Source organism: Vanessa atalanta, chromosome 25 (assembly GCF_905147765.1).
Source record: "Vanessa atalanta chromosome 25, ilVanAtal1.2, whole genome shotgun sequence".
NCBI lineage: Eukaryota > Metazoa > Arthropoda > Insecta > Lepidoptera > Nymphalidae > Vanessa > Vanessa atalanta.
The window spans coordinates 4,281,232-4,302,251 of NC_061895.1; the positions used below are offsets into that span (position 1 = coordinate 4,281,232).

At 32.7% G+C, this 21,020-nt stretch overlaps 1 protein-coding gene across 4 annotated transcripts in view; it reads left to right on the forward strand.

The window, feature by feature from the left end:
• Positions 1-21,020, forward strand: part of LOC125073819 (ankyrin-3-like) — a 130,589-nt gene that overhangs the window by 68,800 nt on the left and 40,769 nt on the right. For all 4 annotated transcript variants that reach the window (XM_047684906.1, XM_047684905.1, XM_047684908.1 and 1 more), the window contains exon 17: positions 364-469. In XM_047684906.1, coding sequence (XP_047540862.1) covers positions 364-469 — 106 coding nt within the window. The remainder of the gene's footprint in view (positions 1-363; positions 470-21,020) is intronic.

Sequence of the window (21,020 nt, forward strand, 5' to 3'; positions counted from 1 at the left end):
TAATATTATAAATACAAAAGTATCTCTGTTTGTCAGTCCGTCTATCTGTTACGCTTTAATAACTAAACCACTGAACCGAATTTGATGAAATTTGCTATGAATCAAGCTGAATAATAAATCCCTTAAATCCTATGACCGCTCACGCCCTTGAAGCCACGATCATCGTAATTTACTAGTCATTGAATAAAATACTATATTTATTTGTATAACAGTATTGTTTTTTTTAAGAATAATTCTAAAGTACGCTACGTCATATCGCATTAAAAATATCTACTTTTGTACCAATTTGTTTGTTTACTATACACGAACTTTCTCATGTAATAATGAGTGGAGACGTGAAACTGAAAGCCTCCCCCTCCCCAGAGCGGGCAGACGGCGTGCGCGCTGGCGGACCGGCTCGGCTACATCAGCGCCGTGGAGGCCTTGCGCCCGCTCACCGAGAACACGCTCAGCCAGGCCGTCGGCGACGGTGAGTGCTGCACTACGTCTTATCATTTTTATTTTTTATTTAACATTTTGTTACCACTAGCAAATACAACAGATACGAAAAAGTGAAAGGAAAAATAATGCCTAAGAAAATCAGATTTATAACTGTGAATGTGTGGTGTTTGTCACACTAATATCTCCTGGACGTATTTAAATAAATTATGACATTAAATTGACTATAAATAATATATTTAATTTATTTATTAGTAAATAATATAAAATTTATTTTATAATTAAATTATGAAAACCTAATATCTGAGCCGAGATCCAGCCAGGTCCAGCGGCAATCGGCACGCACCACTGAATTTTCATGTGCTTAACTTGTGTTCATAATTCATCTCGTGCTCGGCGGTAAAAGAAAACATCGTGAGGAAACCCGAAGCACTGTATGTTGGTGTGAGTGTTTGTTAATTATAATCACTTTACTGACATACTCTGTAATTAAAATTGTGGAAATGATTAACTACTGCGTTTTTTGTCGGTTCTTCTCGGTAGAATCTACTTTTCGAACCGATAGTAGCTTTATATATAAATCAACACCGTGACATGATTCAAAAGTGCTTTTTGAGCATACTTGAATAAAGAATATTTTAATTTTGATTTCACGAGCCACGATCGATCTGTGTTTCGTGATAGACTAAGAATATTAACTTCGTGTGTGGTGGTACGGTTTTGTTAAGTCAGTCACGTGGTCATTGCACCGACAAAACTGTGTGCAATAAAGCTTATCTATATATTCTTTCGTTGTCATAACAAATAGTAAAGATAATAATACCGACGTTTTATGTTTCCCGAGCCGATTACGTGTACGGCGACTTGTATTCTAATAGGATAAGTGTTACTAGTCGAGCGGATGGACAAGTTCGCGGTCGTTGCAATGGAACCATTTTTCATGAGATTACCTACTATGAAACCCTATGATATCACAAGGAATTTTCCTTCTTATTGAGGCGAGGGGCTGTAATCAGCTACTCTATCCTTAAGACCAATACTCGGTATTGTTTTGTTTCGGTTTGAAGGTTGATTGAGCCAGTGTCACTACAGGCACAAGGGGCATTGACGCATTGGTGGCGCATTGACGATTGAAGGAATGGTTAATATTTCTTACAGCGTCAATGGTTATGGCGGTGTTTATCACTTTCCAACAGATGTTCCATTAGCATCTCCGTCTTACATTATCGCAAAAACAATATTAGATTCATTGGCGAACAGTTTCTTTACAAAGATGTATGTACAGGTTTAAATTAATAATTTAGTATTTAAATCTGTGTCTGAAAAATTTATTAATAATATTGATATATTTTGTTGCAATATGACGCCACACTCTTAATTAAATTGATGGACCGAAACCAAAATCACCAACGTCTTGTAATACATATCGTATTCCTCTACGTGAATTTTTAAAATTTTGAGTTCTATGATGTTTTACTAAGATTGCGATGCATTAATTTCATTCAACAAAAAAGATCCATCCTATGAAGTAGAATGTTTAGTCAATCTAAAGTTTCAACCTATGAGATTGTAATCTTTTTGCAATAATTCTTTATTTAATATATTTGCTAAAACGAATTAAATATTGTACATGTTAGTATTCAACACCAAAACTTTATGCACAATTTCAGCATACTCAGACGAGTGAAACCGGTTTCAAATGTTGTTTCAAGATTTGAAACCACACATACCATTGAAGTAAAATAAAAAACTTGTCAAAGTATTTTCCAAAGGTACTAGTTATAATTTCGATGAAAATGTATACTTCCAACGAATAAAAAACAAGTATGTACGTACAAAGGTTGCGCACGCGCACGCAAACTTTGATCTAAATCTGCTCACAGCGCTACTAAATTTAATGATATCCGCCAACCGTGCATAAATTGGAAACTGGACAATTGCCAACAAGCAAAATGCGGACCACAAAGCATTCTCTTGAAAGATACAGTAAAATCAAACAATTGTAGTCATTATGATTTTGGTATAAAGTTCAAACTCCCTTGAACGAAATCCATGAAAACTCCAATATAGTACCGTCGCTATGAATTTACTATACTATCATATTCGTGAGCCTATTATTGAAGATTTTCGTTATTTAATCCTCGTTAACGGTTCTTGACGTTTTACTGATTCATATTAACTTTTGATTATATGAGTTGAGTTCACATATAACAAATCTTAGAAATAATGAAGCGTATTTGTGTATTCCAGAATCGAATACAAGTCCAATCAATGTAAACACGCACACACCCAAACGTATACTTAATACACTACACACATACATGAAACAATAATATGAGCTTTGTATAAGAACGTCTTGGTAGGCACCGACCGTTCATCATACGTTCAACGACTAAGCAGCATTACTTACTGTTGATATATTCCAATTTGAAGGATGAAGGAGCCAGTGTAACTACAGGCACAAAGTTGGTGGCACATGGCGATGTGAGGAATGATTAAAATTACTTCGACGCCAACGTCTATTTGCTGACATGGGCAACCTGATGGTGACCACTCGCAATCAGGCCCAGATGTTCATATATTACAAAAAATAAACTACAAAGCGGTACTTGCAATATCCTCATCGCAACAAGATACCCCCAATACGAAGCAACAGTGCCCTTTTGTACGTCGTTTTGAATCGAATGTGTAACGAATGCTTAATAACTTACACTGTCTGTTACTCGTTAATGCATTCTTAGTAATCGGAAGGGATATTTTGTTAATCGTGCACCAGTAAGTTTTCCAAGTGCCCTTGAATCTACTGAATAAATATCTGTGTTGAAAAAATAAATATGTTAGGAAAATAGAATATTTTTTAAAGAAACCTTGCCGCATATTCATTACTGAAACCTTGTGGTACGTACATTTCAATACACTGCTTCTTAGGAATAAGATGCCTTTCGTCAGGTATAGGACATTTAAGGGCTGTTCGTTTACGGTTTTCCTTTTAATGAATACGTACAAAATAATTATTTTAATTTCAATTTTCATTGGTCTAGTTGCTAATTAGAAGGATGCAGATCCTGAAGTCCAGGATTGGAATCGTGGAGCGAGCTCTTTAAGGAATGCATTGTTATTTTTCAAGTTTCTGACTCCGCAATGTCAATAAATCATTCTTGAACAAAGTATATTTTGATTGACAAAATATCCGTACAAATAACCTTTGTAGAAAGTTTGTCTCTATCGAAGCGTTTCTGTATCAACGAAACACAATCATAGGTATATATTAGGCTACATATGTATTTTTTTATGTTCATGTACTTATATATTATGTTATTCATGTATTTCGCAAGATTAAATCGACCTCTCAGTACAACTTGTTCGCCATTTGTAATTCTAATAAATACAACTCGTTCTATAAATCACTTGTAAAACATTTGATATAATAATATATGACTTACAAAATGAAGGTTTTATGATAAAACGACATTATAATTTTAAATAAATAAATATACGTTTAAAGTTTCTAAAATTTGGTGAATTATTTATGTCAAAATGAAAAGGTGTAAAGGGTTATGCTATGTAACATTATGGCGTCTAATGCATTCACGTTGATATTGTATATGAATACTAGATTTGAAATAAACCTTTAAATATTTAGTTATGCTGTCTGGCACAAGCAAGCAAACTGTAAACTATACGAATATTATAAATGCGAGAGGGACTCTGTCTTTCTGTTTGTTGCTCAAGGGCAAACCAATGACCTGAACTAAAAAAAAAAATGGTATGATGCAGAATAAATTCCAAGGACCCCTAAAACGCGAATAAAGCTGCGGACGACAACTAGTAATACAAAAAAAAACAATTAATAATACACCAAAGACACGGACAACATTTTGTAGAAACATAAATATAACAAGAGAAAAAAAAGATAAAATACCTTATAAAGTTATCCTCTGATCCACCGGGACTAAGCAATGAATTTTGAAGAAACCACGTAACAAGTTTATACTACACATAAACGAGTATTATCTTATGTAAATACTTATATATAAGTACGTCTTGATATTTGCGTTCAATGCAAATTACAAAAAAGTATAAAATACTGTCTAGTCTCAAGTAAATTGCTGTAATGTTTATTCATTAAAAGTAATTCATTCAACTTTGACCCACTTAGCTATAGAAAGCCATATACACTTTAAAAATACAAACGCAAATAGCATTCTATGTCCATATTGTACGCAAATCAATTGAATGGCCCACCGACCATAATAGAGTGATGAATTATTCATTCCTTACATATTGTAAACACCATATGTAACTTCGATACGCGGTAAATTGCAGTCGAATACGATTTTTAATCATGTCAATTGCTTGTATTCGTAATACGATGTCGGTGTAACACTATTTGGTTTTATTATCTGTGCGAATATGATCGTGATAAAATTTTAACGTAGATATTTTCAATGTCAGAACTTATTGTAAATATTAATCTTCTATCATGTATATCATATTATCACGAAATTAAGTTATAAGATTAATCGTGTGAGATAAACGTGTACTCGAAATTTATTCGTGATTTGGGATATTAGGAGAAAATTGGAAGAATTCTAAGTCTTCACGTCATGATTTATAAGAAGTATCATCCTAAACATTGAGCTGAGTCGTAGGTCGATTAGTTTCGTCACGCTGCTTTGCAACGTTTAATACTAATATATATTTGTTTATGATATAGGTAGGTAGGCGGGCTAGTGGGCCACCTGCTGGTAAGTGGTGTAGACATTGGCTCTGTAAGAAATATTAACCATTCCTTACATCACCAATGCGCCACCAACCTTGGCAGTTAAGATGTTACGTCTCTAGTGCTTGTAGTTAACACTAAGCATCACTGTTTAGAGGTAGAATATTGAATTAGTTTACTTGTTATCACATCATATCAAAATATACTTTACTCAAGTAGGAACTTGCGAGCAATTTTGAATCGTCGTTAGAGTTAAAACCGGTTCAGATGTAAATTCTGCCGAGTAGAACTGTTAAGAAACTCGGTAGTTGCTCTTTTCCGATAATTATGTTACATGTGTGATTAAATACAATTAGATTATTTATCCTGTATGCAAATCGACGAATAGTAATCTTGTTTGTGTCTTACTAGTTTGCAGTTCGTTGTGTGACGTACAATAAAAAAAATAATAATCAAAAAGTACGCGAATCATTATTCGCCTACAAGTTTCATAATATTTAACGCCAAGATCCTGAACATAAACGTTTAGATAAGCGAAGTTATTGTGAATAATAAACTATTAATAGAAGCCTGCATACTACAATGTATTTCCGCTGTTTCTTGACATCATTTTCTAATGCTGTTAAAATAATAATTTTAATGGCAAAACATTGATTGAATAAGGTTAAGCTTATAACGCCAAGTTTCCGACTCCGCAAAGTCAATAAATCATTCTCGGGGTAAGGTATCTGTTTCTATAATAAAATTCCGCAGTCATTTTTAAGTTTGCCGTTTTATAGATTCAAGTAATTTGTAAAAAAATACATTAGTAAAGAAGGCATATTATTCGATTCGAGATTATATTGATGATAAAAAAGCATGGAGTTAATGCTTGTTGACTTCCAGGCAGGAGACATAACATATATATACAATTGTATTTAACTAAAATGACTGTATTTCTAGATTCCGAACCGGTGGTAGCTTTACTTAAAATAGTTTGTTAAATGACAATTCAAAAGTGCTTGTAAAAGCCTACTTGAATAAAGTATATTTTGATTTGATTGATCTTTGAGACGTCAATGGTCGTCTATTCCAAAAGGAATGACGATATCAAACCTTAGATTTGCATATTCCATGCGATTGCCTTAACGTTCTGCTATCGTATCTGCTAAATAATTTATAGATTAATATATATTAATTTATGACATAATAATATTCAACTAAGCTATTTATATACAATTTAATTTTACTTTCAAAGTTCCGAAAGCAATTTCGCCGATACTCAAAACGCCATTTTGTCATAAATCCATTATGAATACCATAGAGTATTTTTAGATCTCGACCAATGATTTCACGCCAATTCAAGGTCAAAGATGTTGTTTGTTACTACAAAATATTTTATTCTAGACATTGTACTAACTCACTTTTCGCTCAAGCGTTTTCCTTGTTAAATTACAAGTTCTGATCCAATATTTATCATCCGTTAAAACATACCAGTTAAACAATTTGACCATGTTTTCCTTAACCGCTGAGCTCGGTTTTATTTATATACTTAAATTGAGTACGTAAAAATTTAATAGTTCCTGTTTTGAACCCGCAATCTTCGCCTAAGATCTACGCATTGTAAACCCTGTGCCATCTCGGTTCTTGCAGTTAAGTTATAAAACAGATTCATTCAATCGATTTAATTGCATTTTTACGCACACTTTTGGTGTAAATAAAATACAAGACTAAATAAAAGTTTTTCCATATTATGTTGAACACGAAACCAATACACGAAAACGACTAGAGCGATTTGAATAATTTATACTTTATTGTATTGAAGTGAGGTCTCCAGGTGATGTTCTCTTTCTTAATCGTATGCATAAGGCACCTTATTTGAGACAATCAGAAAACGGATTTTTGTTTATATCCGTGTTTTATTTATTTTTATGTTGAAAGGAAAATCTCTAAAGCGTATTTAGAATGAATGCACGAAACAGTTTTGAGATGCACTTCATCTATCTATAAATATAATAAAATTAGAGTGTCTGTTTGTAATATTAAAATAACCGCGTTTTACTAAATGCATATGTATGTATACACGGTACATATACCTAAATAACATTTTTTACAATTTTTTGTCTGTCTGTCTGTTTGTTCCGGCTAATCTCTGGAACGGCTAGACCGATTTTGACGGGACTTTCACTGGCATATAGCCGATGTAATAAGGAGTAACTAAGGTTACTTTTATTTTAGAATTATATGTAAAATAATAATAAAGTTACACTTTTTTATTAAATTCAAACGCGCACGAAGTCGCGGGCACAGCTAGTAGAAAATATATATTTTTTCGTTTTCTATGAAAAGCTTTTGATAGCGAGCGCGTACACTTAGTTCTAATAAACATTTCATACATCCTATTCTTACTTGACAGATTTGGTCTCGTATAAAATTCTACACAATCACGAGATTTTAATATAATTACTACAAAAATATTGAATACTTTCGTTCGTTCGTATGAATGACAATTGCACATAAAAGACTAGTCATTCATAAAAAGATATGTTTCGAAACATGTGGTCACTCTAATTGTAGACCAGCATCTGTCGCATTTCCATGCATCTCCGATCCAAGTCATTATCTAATCTATACACAATAGATGTCATAGACTAGCATAGTTCGAAGCAGACGTATTCGTGGAGTCGATCTGTAAACATCTAAAACGATATTTATCCCGTATAACTTTAGTGTAATTACGTTTGGGTGTATTGGACCTTCGATGTAACCGTTTTTCCGTTCGGGTAAGTCTTAATCATACGGTACTCTGACCGCGTTTATAAATCCTAAACGTTCTAAATTCGAATTTATTATGTTCCGTTTTTCAAAGTAACTCTTTTCTATTCTCGTTTTCTATATCTAGTGTTACAAAATGTTTTTCATTCAAATGACTAACTGTGATAACCTAAATACTAGCTCACGACCTCAACCTACGATCTTATTGCTGATTTGTCTTAGCCAAGAATATATTTATCATCGTATATGTAACATATAAAACCCCTTATTGTTTTTATCACTGCTCTATCTAATAAGATCAAGGTTTTTTTTATGATAGGCGTAGGTTACAGTAAGTGGTCACCACCGCCATATACAATGTCGCTGTAAAGATATTAACCATTACTTAAATCGTCAATTCGCCTTCAACCTTGGGAAATCAGATGTTATGTCCCTTGTTACACCAATGGGTCAATAAGACCTTGACCCATTGGGTCAAAACCTGGGGTAACACGGTAGCTAGGTAAGCCAGGCAGGAGACCACGAGGACCGTACCCGGCTTGACCAAACAGGTCAAGCAGGACGACCACGATGATGATATGTCCCTTGTGTGTAGTTACAATGGCTCACTCACACTTCACACGGGACAATATTGAGTACTGCTGTTCGCAGGTAGAATATCTGATGACTAGATGGTACTGACCACCAAGAAAAGATAGAGGATATTCAGATAATGGATTTCGTTATAAATTCATGTATGGAAAAAAAGGGTACTAAAGATAGATATTCAATGTTATTTTTTGTTAATAAATTTATTGTCAATTTGTATCACAAAAAATCTTGGTAAACCATTAATAAGGTTTATTAGGTTTTTTTTTTAAGTTATATTATGTCTGTCGGTACGATTATTCGAGTATTAATGTGAACGTATAAATGTTTTATAAATAGTAATAATGATTCATCTTCTTGAGGAATGAAATATTTTCTAGCTAACCTAATCTCTCCCGGTTTCACTCGGGGACAATAAGGGTATTTATATAAAGTTTTGGATTGAATCAAAAACATAAAGAAAAAAAATATTGTTTGTTTTCCGGACAGGAAAGAAATGAAATTATCTCATTTTTTTCTACTATAATAGGCATGTAAACCTTAATCACTCATTATTGATGAAAACCGCTTTAACATTCGTATCGTAGTTTAAAATATCTAAGCCTACAGACCGTGGAAAGCGATGCTCTTTATTGTTCATACTAAGACAAGGACGCGTCTTATATATATGTATGTAACAGAGATAGTCATAGGTATTCATATATCCCAATTAATAAGAAATACTTCGGCTTTAATCAATCGAGATGCTGATATGTTCAAAGGTTGATTAGTTGCAATTGATTGAATGAGTAACGTGTTCTTTTAATTGATAATTAATAATGAATGTTTATTTACTATAATTGGTATTTGTTGCTTATGAAACAAATTATTAATAATATAATTTAATTATATTGTTAATTAATATTCCGTTGGTCTACGCGTTGGTTTAGTAGCGAATTTTGTCGGCAAATCAGAAGGCTCTAGGCTCGAATTCCAGTTTATAAAAACTATTGGGTATCTGTTCATAAATTCATCCTGCGCTGATTGAGGTAGTGGGCAGTTTTTACTCGCGTGTGCGAGACAAAAGTAAGCAAATACAGCCGTTGATCCTGATCGTATACTCTAGTTGTTCTGGATTGTCATCCCATCATTATAATTTATATAATTAATTAAATTTATACTAATACGAAAGCAACTCTGTCTATTACATCTTCACACTTAAGCCGCTGAACCGATTTAGATGAAATTCTGTATACATATAGTTTGGGATGCGACGGTTTTTATGTTATAGGTAATTTCGTAAATTTTAAATTAAATCGTAAATTTTATAATTTCGCTTGGGTAAAGCTGCAGGTTCAGCTAGTTATGGCGAAACTGTGTATATTAGGGGCTGATTTTATTTTTAAATAGTATCCATTATCCTTAAAATGAAAGGACTTAGTTAGGACATAAATAAACTATTACTATATATATATATATAGAGTAATAGTTTATTTATGTAGTAATATATATGTGTTTATTTACATTATATATGAGTGGACTTACATGATCCTCTTTTTATACCGCAGACGGTTAAAAATCACACGTATGACTACGAATTCGTGACAATATTAGCCATGGGTTGCGCTCGACTATTGTGCCATTGTTTCATGGGAATAAACGGTGAGAAAATCATTCTTTGGAAAGTGAAACGAACATATGTTAATATTAATGGAATATACAGAGAGCGATATATATATTTACTCGTCGCTAGAGACTTCCTATGTGTGAAAAACGTGTTTTGAAATGTCATGGTTTTGTTACCGAATAATGTAAAGGAATTCAGATATTTTACATCTATTTCGAGGTGAAATTTTAAAGAATAGCTTTTAATCTTAATGCTTTTGTGAAGTAAAACTTTAATTTTTATACCCATAGTAATTGGATTTTCGGCTCGGCGAATATATCTCGGTTACCGTTTTCTTTTATATAATATACTAGCTACCTGACCCGACCTCACAGGGGTAGAATAAGAATCTACTTAAATGCTTAAATTTAAGGATAAATGTATACTGAAAAAGTCTTAAGTTTTTTGGCGAGAACCTTTGAGGGCTTACGTAGGTCTATTTAACGTAATTAGATTAGAGGATTAGATTAAGAGGTTGCAGCGACCTCGGCGATGAAGGTTTACAAATTTCAAGTCTATTTCTTATAGTTTAAGTTATAAAACAGACAGTACACTGCTGGGCTAAGACCTCTCCCTTTGAAGAGAAGGTTTGGAGCTTATTTCACCACGCTGCACACATGTGGCAAAATTTCGTTGAAATTAGACACATGCAGGTTTCCTCGCGACGTTTTCCTTCACCGCCGAGCACTAGATGAAATATAAACACAAATTTAGCACATAAAAGTGCTTGCCCGGGCTTGAACCCGCAAACATCGGTTAAGATGAACGCGTTCTAACCACTGGGCCACCTCGGCTCAATTTAAGTTATGCGTTGATATAATCAGTCTTATGTTATATATAATGATTATATAATATACATATACTTTATTATTTCCACCATGTGAGCAAACGCCATACATTATAAAGCAATTATTATTTAATAGATAACGATTAAACGTTTATCTTGATTCTTGATCTCTTAATAATAACGTTGATGTGGGAAGGGAAGCGACAGCGACGGGAAGGAACGGTTTTTATACGTTTTATAAGAACTATTTAAATTGTGCGTCTTAAGATTTATTTTGGATACAGAATAAGTACGTTCTTTAAAAAAACATCTGGAATATGCATGACTATTTGGTAGAGCATGTTTAAGCTCCTGTGGGTATCTCTGTTCGTGATTATTCAAACGCCATATTTTTTTTTTTATGATATCGGTAGGCGGACGAGCAAATGGGCCACCTGATTGTAAGTGGTCACCACCGCCCATAGACACTGTCATTGTAATAAATATTAACCATTCCTTACATCACGAATGCGCCACCAACCTTTGGAACCAAGGTGTTACGTCCCTTGTGCCTGTAGAATGAATAAGGAGTACAAATTGCTTAGCTTGATGTCTATGGGTAGAGGTGGTCACTTACATTTATATAACATACCAGATATCTAAATAAAATATTACATATACGAAGCAGCTTGTACATTAATCACTGCTAAGAAAAAACTCGTCCCCTTTTTAAAACAGGCTTAGATTACACCAAGCTGCAAACACGCACACATATAGCTAATTTTCTACCGATATGAAAATTTCTTCGTGATGTTCAGCTTCGAATATAATCAATTGAACCAGCAATCTTAGGTTCAAGTTGACGTGTTCAAATGTTGATGAGTCATCGCCTCATATGATGTACATACATACAACCTACTTGTCATACATCCTCACATTAGCATTAGCAGCCTGTAAATTTTCCCACAGCATATTCCACCACGCTGCTCCAATGCGGGTTGGCGGAATACACATGTGGCAGAATTTCGTTGAAATTAGACACATGCAGGTTTCCTCACGATGTTTTCCTTCACCGCCGAGCACGAGATGAATTATAAATACAAATTAAGCACATGAAAATTCAGTGGTGCATGCCTGGGTTTGAACCCGAAATCATCGGTTAAGATGCACGCGTTCTAATCACTGGGCCATCTCGGCTCATTACATCCTTACATATCTAACATTCTATGTAATAGTCTTCCGTTTTTCTCTTATTCTGTTAGTTGGATCTTGAAATTACATTCAGCGTGTGGTCTTGTACAAACAGATTTGTGTTAGCATAATATCTAGATTAATGAATTTATTAACTACGTAAGTGGTCCAAACGGAACATGTCTTATGATTGTGGGTTTTAATCGGAGCTGAGTTTCCACGTGCTTAATTTATGTTTCTAATTCACCTCGTACTCACTTTTAAAGGTGAACATCGTGTTTATGTCGGATGTATTTCTACTAGAACAGCTTAGTATTTTATGAGCTGACAGACAACATTTCTTACCGTTAATCGCCTTGCAAATTAATTCATTTAATATCTTAATTTTAAATTCATTTATATTAATAATATACATAAAATATTTTACTACAGACCTTTACAACTAAGTTCCGGTCAATCCGTGTCCAATTAATTGTGTTATGTGAAAAATATTACGATTCACGCGTGAATAAATAAAGGCATACGAGAAACCCCGAGTATAGGTATGAATGACGTCATCGAAGCTGATTTTAGCGGATCAAATCGTAATTTCGTTGTTTTATATTTATTCCCTGGAATGCACAGATATATGAAGCAATAGAAGTGGCGTTTCGTGTCCCATACTAGAAAAAGAGAGAAAGAAAACACAAAAAAAGAATAAGTTATTAGACTTAGAATATGATTAGTTACTTCCAGGATTTACAAAAGTTTTTAAAGAAATTTCTTATGTGAAAACTTTTTAATTTTTTTTTTTTAAGTTGGCATGATATTTATATAGACATGTTACAGTATTGAATTAAATGTAAAGCCATCACCGATTTGGAAATAAGATTCTACTGAGAAAAACCGGTAAAAAAACTCAATAGTTAATCTTTTGCACAAATTACAGAGTTTATGTCAATAAATTACCAATAACAGTCCACGTTTTTTATCATGGTTGAGAATCTACATATTTTATCCATTGTGTCACCTAGACTACGTATATTACTTAATACTTTATCGTACATTATAACTAGATAAGCCGTTATCGTACTTTTCACAACAGTGCGTAATGTATTATTTCATAAATTGTTTTTATTATTGTAGATAAATATATTTTAATATAAAACTTGCAACCGATCAAAAACTCGATACCTCCGTTTACTTTACGATTGAGAAAGTTGCAAACAGGTTTTATATATCCAATCGTTTACGAGAACACACACTCGAGCGCGTGTAATTCAGTAGATGTGTCAGCTTATATGACAAAAGATAAGCAGTTAAAATTCTACAGAATACTTAAACTAAAATCGAATTCATTATGTACTTTAAATAAATTACAAAAACACATGTTCTAAGTTTTTACTTTTTGTCAACGCCATGTGCGAGCTGTAATCGCAACGCACGTGTTTTTATTTTGAAAATGTGACTCCCATATTTGACCGTATTATTATTCTGTTAGAGTCTGAACTCTATGTAAAAGTTTTTTGCATGCGAATGTTGAACGCACGTGAGACGGCGCGTCAATGATACAGCTCGGGCAGTTGCGTCGCGACCTCTTACCGTCTATCACGACCACGCCATTCAATTAAACAATCAATTTATAATACACATACAAACTTACGAAAATAAATAAAAGTGTTCGCGTATCGTTCGCGTGTTACCAAGTGTCAATTTTAACACGGCCGCTAATTGCTTCAGCGGTGTTAACTTGTTAATTTCTGCGAATACTCGGTGATGTAACTGTGATTCTGTTGATTGTTCCTTTGTTCGACCAGTGATACAAACAGTGTTTTATGAAGAAAGCCGGTATACTGACATACTGAACAAACTAATAAATAATCGGGTATGTTCCATAAATGAATGTTATTTTTTTTTTTCGAAATTGTGGATTTTATACGTCTCGGCATTCCGCCAAAACGTATTATTGGCAGGAATTTAAGTTTTGCTCAGTATACACGTAAATGCAGGTTATTTTCGTAATCGGTACGTCCAGAGTTTCAATTATAACGGTTTTCAAATCAATCAGATTTCATCAATAGAAGTTTGAATTTTTCTATTACTTAAAAACGAGGCATTAAACATTGCCATAGATAAAATATAACTTTATATTAATTTATATAGTTTGATACTTCAGTGACTAACTTATTTTGTGACAACATTCAATTTTTATTTACATTTTTGATTCGACCTTTTTATTCAGGTCAATGCCACAAATTATTTTTATAGTTCATATTAAAAAATTAAAAGAAATAATACATTAATAACGTTCTTGACCGTGAGATTCACCTAGAATGTTAAATAATATGCTGTATTCGATAAGCGAAGTGATTCATAACAGTCACGAAAGATTAAAAAGTATATTTTGAATCGCAACTTATGTCATTTCCATCGGTTTGCATAGTAAATAATAATTCAATAAGTCATCATACGTCCGACACATGACACTTGTCGAAATACCAAACGGAATGACAATGGAAACCACAAATGTTTATGTATGATTCAACATCGAAAATATTTTATGACCTTTGTATTAATATATTCAATGGCGATGATTTCAACTGCGTAGTGATGTAAGAGGTCCGACCTCAGTCCCTAACGTCATTGTTCCGTCACGAACTGTCAAAATCGGGCAAGCGATTATGTATCGTTTTCCCTAATTCACAGATGACATATTACCGTGATGGAATAGTTTAGATCGATGCGATCGCTGTACAGCCTTATCTTTAAGCTGGAACCTGTTTCGCTGGATGTAGGTTGCAAGTTTCCATCAGATAGTTACGCTAGAGCCGTTCGTATTACAAGTTTTATAAATAAAACAGCCTAATCTTTTGACGTTAATGTAATTAATATTCGCACTCTTTGCAGTATTTATAGCTAGCTATAGCGTATTTGCGTCGCGTTAGCGTAACTAAATTTAATTTAATTCGATTCAGTAGAGTATGGAATTGAAAATTTCAATAAAATTGTATTCTTAGTTGGTTCGATACTCATCACTTGTGGCTTATTCATTTATTTATTCAACATTAACAAGACATAAACTAAACAGAGGCAGAAAATAAAAAATACTGTTACAAAAAATCTTAAATTTTAAATGTTGCCTCAATTATAAACACATTTTCCGAATAGACACATCCAGTGCAAACTTAAAAAACAATGCAAGAATGAACACAAGTATTGTCACAAAATCAACAAATAATTATTATTAAATCTGACAAACCAATTAATGAATCAATTAAAATCATTCGAATTAATAAAACGGTTGTTTCACCTGTTACTTGTTTACCTTATGTATCAAGGAATGTTCGATATATTTCGGGAAGATTATGCTTCCATTATAATAAGCAGACGCGTCTAAATGAATGAACGAATAAGAATGAAACTTTGTGCCTTTATATGACAAATCCGGTAAATGTCACACAAATTGTTAGTCTTAGTCAATCTGCAACGTCAGTAATGTTTAAAGAATAGTAACTCGTAAAATAATCTATGATTAATCTAAATTATTCTCATTGCGTGTTCGCGAGACAAATCTTAATAACATTGCAAATTATGGAAAATAAAGCGTAAATTACTATAAAGAATAGCCTATAATTTCAATAATTAAAACCCTTAATTATGTTTCTCTCTGAACATACGAAACACTGATATTTGTATGTAAAAAAAGCACTATCTATGGTTCAGTCTTTATTTTATGTTCAAAAATAGAACACGTTTATGTCAATCGAAAATGACAAGTTCAATTACGACGAAGGTTTTACTGTGAAATTTAAGTAAACATAACGAGGTAATAAATGTCTCGGAAGATATTCTCAAACATCAACAATGAAGCAGCCATAACGAATCATCTCATCCGTGTAATTTGTCTAGACGTGTACACGAATTGAGTCCCTACTTGCGCAATTTCTTCCTTGATGAAGTAAGCTCATGGACATACTAATCTTATAATAAATGCAAAAGCAACTCTGTCTGTTTGTTCGTTGCTCTTTCATGGCCAAACTACTGGACTAAATTTTTGATCAAATTTAGTATGACGCAAGCGACAATTAGAATGGAGTATATGTAGAAGAAAGCCTTAACTTAGACAAATAACTAGCTCAATAATAATTTACATTAAATAACAAGACAATAATTTTAGCAATAAAACTTTGGTAAGCCCTTTATGAACCAAGAAAACTGAAAACATAACACGATTGTAAAATATAAGAAGGTGATATGCGACATTAACTATGTTTATATAAATAAATCTTGTACGTTGTAACGTTGTACGTGTTTATGTGTATAACTCCTCCTGAACGATTGTACTCTGGTCTAAACTGGACCCGGTAGGTGGCGCTGAGGCTTATTGACGAAAACGGGACGCGTAAATCGAAATCATTTAATTTTTGAAGAATCTCTTGGTGGTTCTACTTGGTAGGACTTTGTGCTAGCTCGTCTGGATAGGTACCACCCACTCATCAGATATTCTACCGCCAAACAGCAATACTCAATATTGTTGTGTACCGGTTCGAAGGGTGAGTGAGCCAGTGTAAATACAGGCATATGGGGCATAACATCTTAGTTCCCAAGGTTGGTGGCGAATTGGCGGTATGAGGTGTGGTTAATATTTCTTATAGCGCCATTTTCTATGGGCGGTGGTGATCACTTAATATCAGGTGCTCTATTTGCACGTCCGCCAATATAAGTACATATTAAAAAAAAACTCAGTTTTCAACATTTCACGAATAAAAAACGATTTACCGAACAGTGCTTCGGGATATGATATCATTACTGTTGTACCAGCTTAATTTAATTGTTGAACCGGAATTCCGATTGCGTGGATGACAAACGAACCAGATCTCCTGTCACTCTTGCAGGAAATACGAGTTTTTAAATCCCGTAAGTCTTTGCAAATGTATATTATCTATTTAATATTAGGATAAGTTAAACAGTCCAGCACCTTTTTTCATTCTGTTCGTCAAACTATTGACGTTCGATATAAAAATACATATTCAAAAGTGCAAATTCATATAGTATATTAGTATAGATGTAAAGTTGCGTTCAACAACTAGGCTTAGAATAAACTGAAATACAATACAGGTACTTAAAATATCAGACGATGTATCGGTTTCAAATCCTGTGTCAGTTTCACCGCTTTTTCCTTTAGCGCCCGCAACTTTGCGTATATAGTATCAAATACCTCGAGAACCGCATCTGGTCAGTGCCTTACCGTCGTCGTGGAAACTTCGTATACATGTGTGGATTAAGAAAGTAAGCCCAATGCAGTCTTTACCTATTAATTGTACCTATACATGAAGCCTTCAACTAAATATATTGATTGTACGCGTAAATTTTAGAACTTAACGGTTCAATTTCAAAGAATTTTTGAATTACATAGTCCATTTTTTAAAAAGGTTAGACTACATATCTATATCGTCATATCGTTTAACGTGAGTAATACCGCGCAGAGAAATGTTTAATATATATATACATAAATGTTTAATTGTAAACAGTGTCAGTACTTAAAGTATTTTTTGAAAAATAAACCCAAAGATACGCTTATGCTTCGACTTACGTGAATTAAAGTATAACAATAATATTAGTTCACAGCATACACACTAATGGTACCTATTTTCAATAGTTTTATTTTTTCAGTCATTCGAGCGTAATTGCTTATTAACGTAGAAACGGACAAATTTTCTCAATTTTGATAAACATAATATGAGTAAGGATTGATATTTCGTACATAGTCAATGCCTATAAAGCCTTTATGATCATCAAATCATCAATATTTATGACCATCTAGTACCTTTTTAGGTCGTCTGCCTATCAATTATAAGATTCCATATATCAAGGGTCGCTCTAAAAACAAAACGTCGTATTTTACTAATAGTTTCAATGTTAAATTCGTCGTAATGTTATATGTATGGGTTATCAGTATGAATAATAATATTGATTGGATTCTGTTATTAAAAACTTAAAACTGATAACCCACGTATAGTGTTACGGTATTGAGCTATACCTATCTCGACAATGACGAAGCATGTATGATACTTCTGTTTTAGAGTCAATCTGAGACGATGTTAATATTTGTTTTTAAATAATTCTAATTTACATCATATCTTATTTCACCCATAGGTATAAGATGTACAGACAGATAAACAACCCTGACATTGTACTTACGAGTTTTTATTGGTTGAATAATTTAATCTATGGTATTAATTATATTGAGAATTTAAAAAAGGAATTTTGAATGTCCGCGAAGTTGTTATAGGAACTTTTTAAGTAAAATAAACGTGGATACAAGCACTTTAGTGGGAATAGTGTTGTAATTTAAATAAAGGTTATCAAGAACTTTATATAGTGTAATAATATAGTAGAGCCGTTCGCAAAACGCAAGAAATATTTAATTCTAAGTTTTTTTTATCTTTAATCCTTCTTCGAAAAGACTTTTTGTATTGAATAGCACATTTTACTGAATTTCCGTATTATTTTAGAATGTGGTATGTTTACATACCGTTATGTAGTTATGCGTATATGCGTTGTATAAATAAAATCTTCACCTACTCTGATCTCGATATTCGATTCTCCTAATACAGAGGTTGTATGAAAGAAAACGATAAAGAGCAACAAACTGATTACACAGTTTGTTGCTCTTTCTTTCACATTAGTGACGTACATTGAGAAGTTAAATAAAAATATACTGCCAACCAAAGAAAAAGAATAAAATGACCATAAACAACTATCCCTCCCTCTCTCACCCCCTTAGGGCTGTAATATCAAATAATGGTTTGTTATTTTATTTTTGTTATATGATGTAAAAACTTCTTAGATGCAGTTTAGTCGGTCATTGATGAATCACTAAGTACACGTCATTATATCGTCAGTGGAAAGAAGGAAGATCATAAGCGCCAAAATCTTGTTTTGGGGAAATAAGGTTAAAAAATTTTACTTTAAATTTCATTTTCTAGAAGTATCAGTTTGGTGCTTAAGCGTGTCTTTTTTTTACTGACGATAAATATAACATTTATGTATGTATATTCTCGTAGGTATCAGAAATGACTGTATTACGAGTTTTATATTATAAGTTGATTGTTAATTTTGCGTGAATTTATTTTAAATGTTCTAAATTTAAATATATCGATGACATATATAAATTAGCTCAATTAGACAGATATTTGGGTTATAATTATGGAATGATAATAGCTGAAGGTTGCGGTTAGAGATAATTGTAATAACAAAACGCTCTGATTGGTCAATTATTTTGATGATGTAATCATATTGCTTGGACGAGGAAGTATGGTTTTTGTTTAAATGACTCATGTATCAAATTAGATTTTTTTTTTAAATGTAAAGTAGTGTTAATATTAAAAAACATAGATCATTATTAAAATTGGTCATGAAATACAAAATATTTGACATTGTTTTTTTTTTTTTAAATTGTTTACAGTTTTTGTATTCGCTAGTGATGTAAGATTATACTTATCTCTTTTTTTATTAACCCGCCCCGCCTTCTCATAGCTAGAATTTGGGTCTATATAGGACTATTTGTTTACGCAGCGCGCGCTAGTAAAGCTCAAACTCGGCATGTATTTTTTCTGAAATGGACCAATCAGCGTCATATTTCAGACAATTCACACAAACCATAACGAATGATACAACTTAACCTTTCTCAGGAATTAATCCGTTCATTGGTGTAAAACCGAAAATATGTTTGGTGGTTTTTATGTTTATCGCGTTTGCACTTTGTACTTTGTTGTTTACAATATGCAATGATTATTCGTTACGAAATACGTGCTAACTTTATTGATGGTAGACACTACCATTTGGATTGGCATACGCCAGTGCGAACAACTGTGAGCCAAAGTTACCAACATCATTAAAAAATGTCAACGAGATCGGCTAATAATAATAATTGTGAAATTAGTATTCGTTTTTATTTCGCGAGTTTTCGAAGTCGATATATTATTTAGAACATCAGACGATTATATAGAGATATCATCAACAATTTGTCTGGAGTTAAGCCTAGACTAACGAATAGCTCGGTTAACTAGTTAGTTACACTTTTATGGTAGTAGGACGCAGAGAAAGCACTTCTGGGAAGGTGTTATAGCCATTCATGAGCTACTTTATAATGTCATGTTTTGCTCTTTTATGGTATTTAGGATGATTCAACCAGCCATGTGTAATAGGATACATTTTCTTGATATTTAAAAAGGTTTTTTTTTTAAGTACGCTCTCACAAGCACTTCTGTTTGGTCATATAACAAGATAAATTAAATATCCTTAATAACCTAAGTAATTAAATCGATTTCATTAATTAAAGTAGAAACGTGATTACTTAACAATTCACTTTATTTAAATTGATGAAAATCTACGAATACAAGGTTCAAGATTTTCTTTCATATAAGTATACGATCTTGTATAGAATAATTTTCTTACAAGAATCGAACGTAAAATGACGTAGAGTTCTATTATAGCGATAACATATAAATCACTATTTATTAACATCGTTTAAAATGAGTTTTTATTATCAATTAGTTATTTATTTACTAAAATGATTGTTTTTCAGTAATATGTCATCAATCTTACATCTTAATGAACAGTTACATCTTAAATAAAATTAAATACATAATACTTTATTTTTCTATTGAATGTTTTATCGATAATGCCAAAAGAGAGAAATCAGTTCGTAACAATACACACATATTATTAATATATATCAAAAAACTAAAATTATTAAAATTCTGTTCTACTTTATCTCAACAAAATTAAGTAAAATATATTCCTCATATAATCATATGAGGAATATATATACGACTTTGAAAAAAAGAAACGTCTATGTCAGCTTATTTAAAGTAAAATAATTCAACTAGTTATCGCCCGCGTCTTCGTTAGTTGGTCGTCCGGTATTAGGC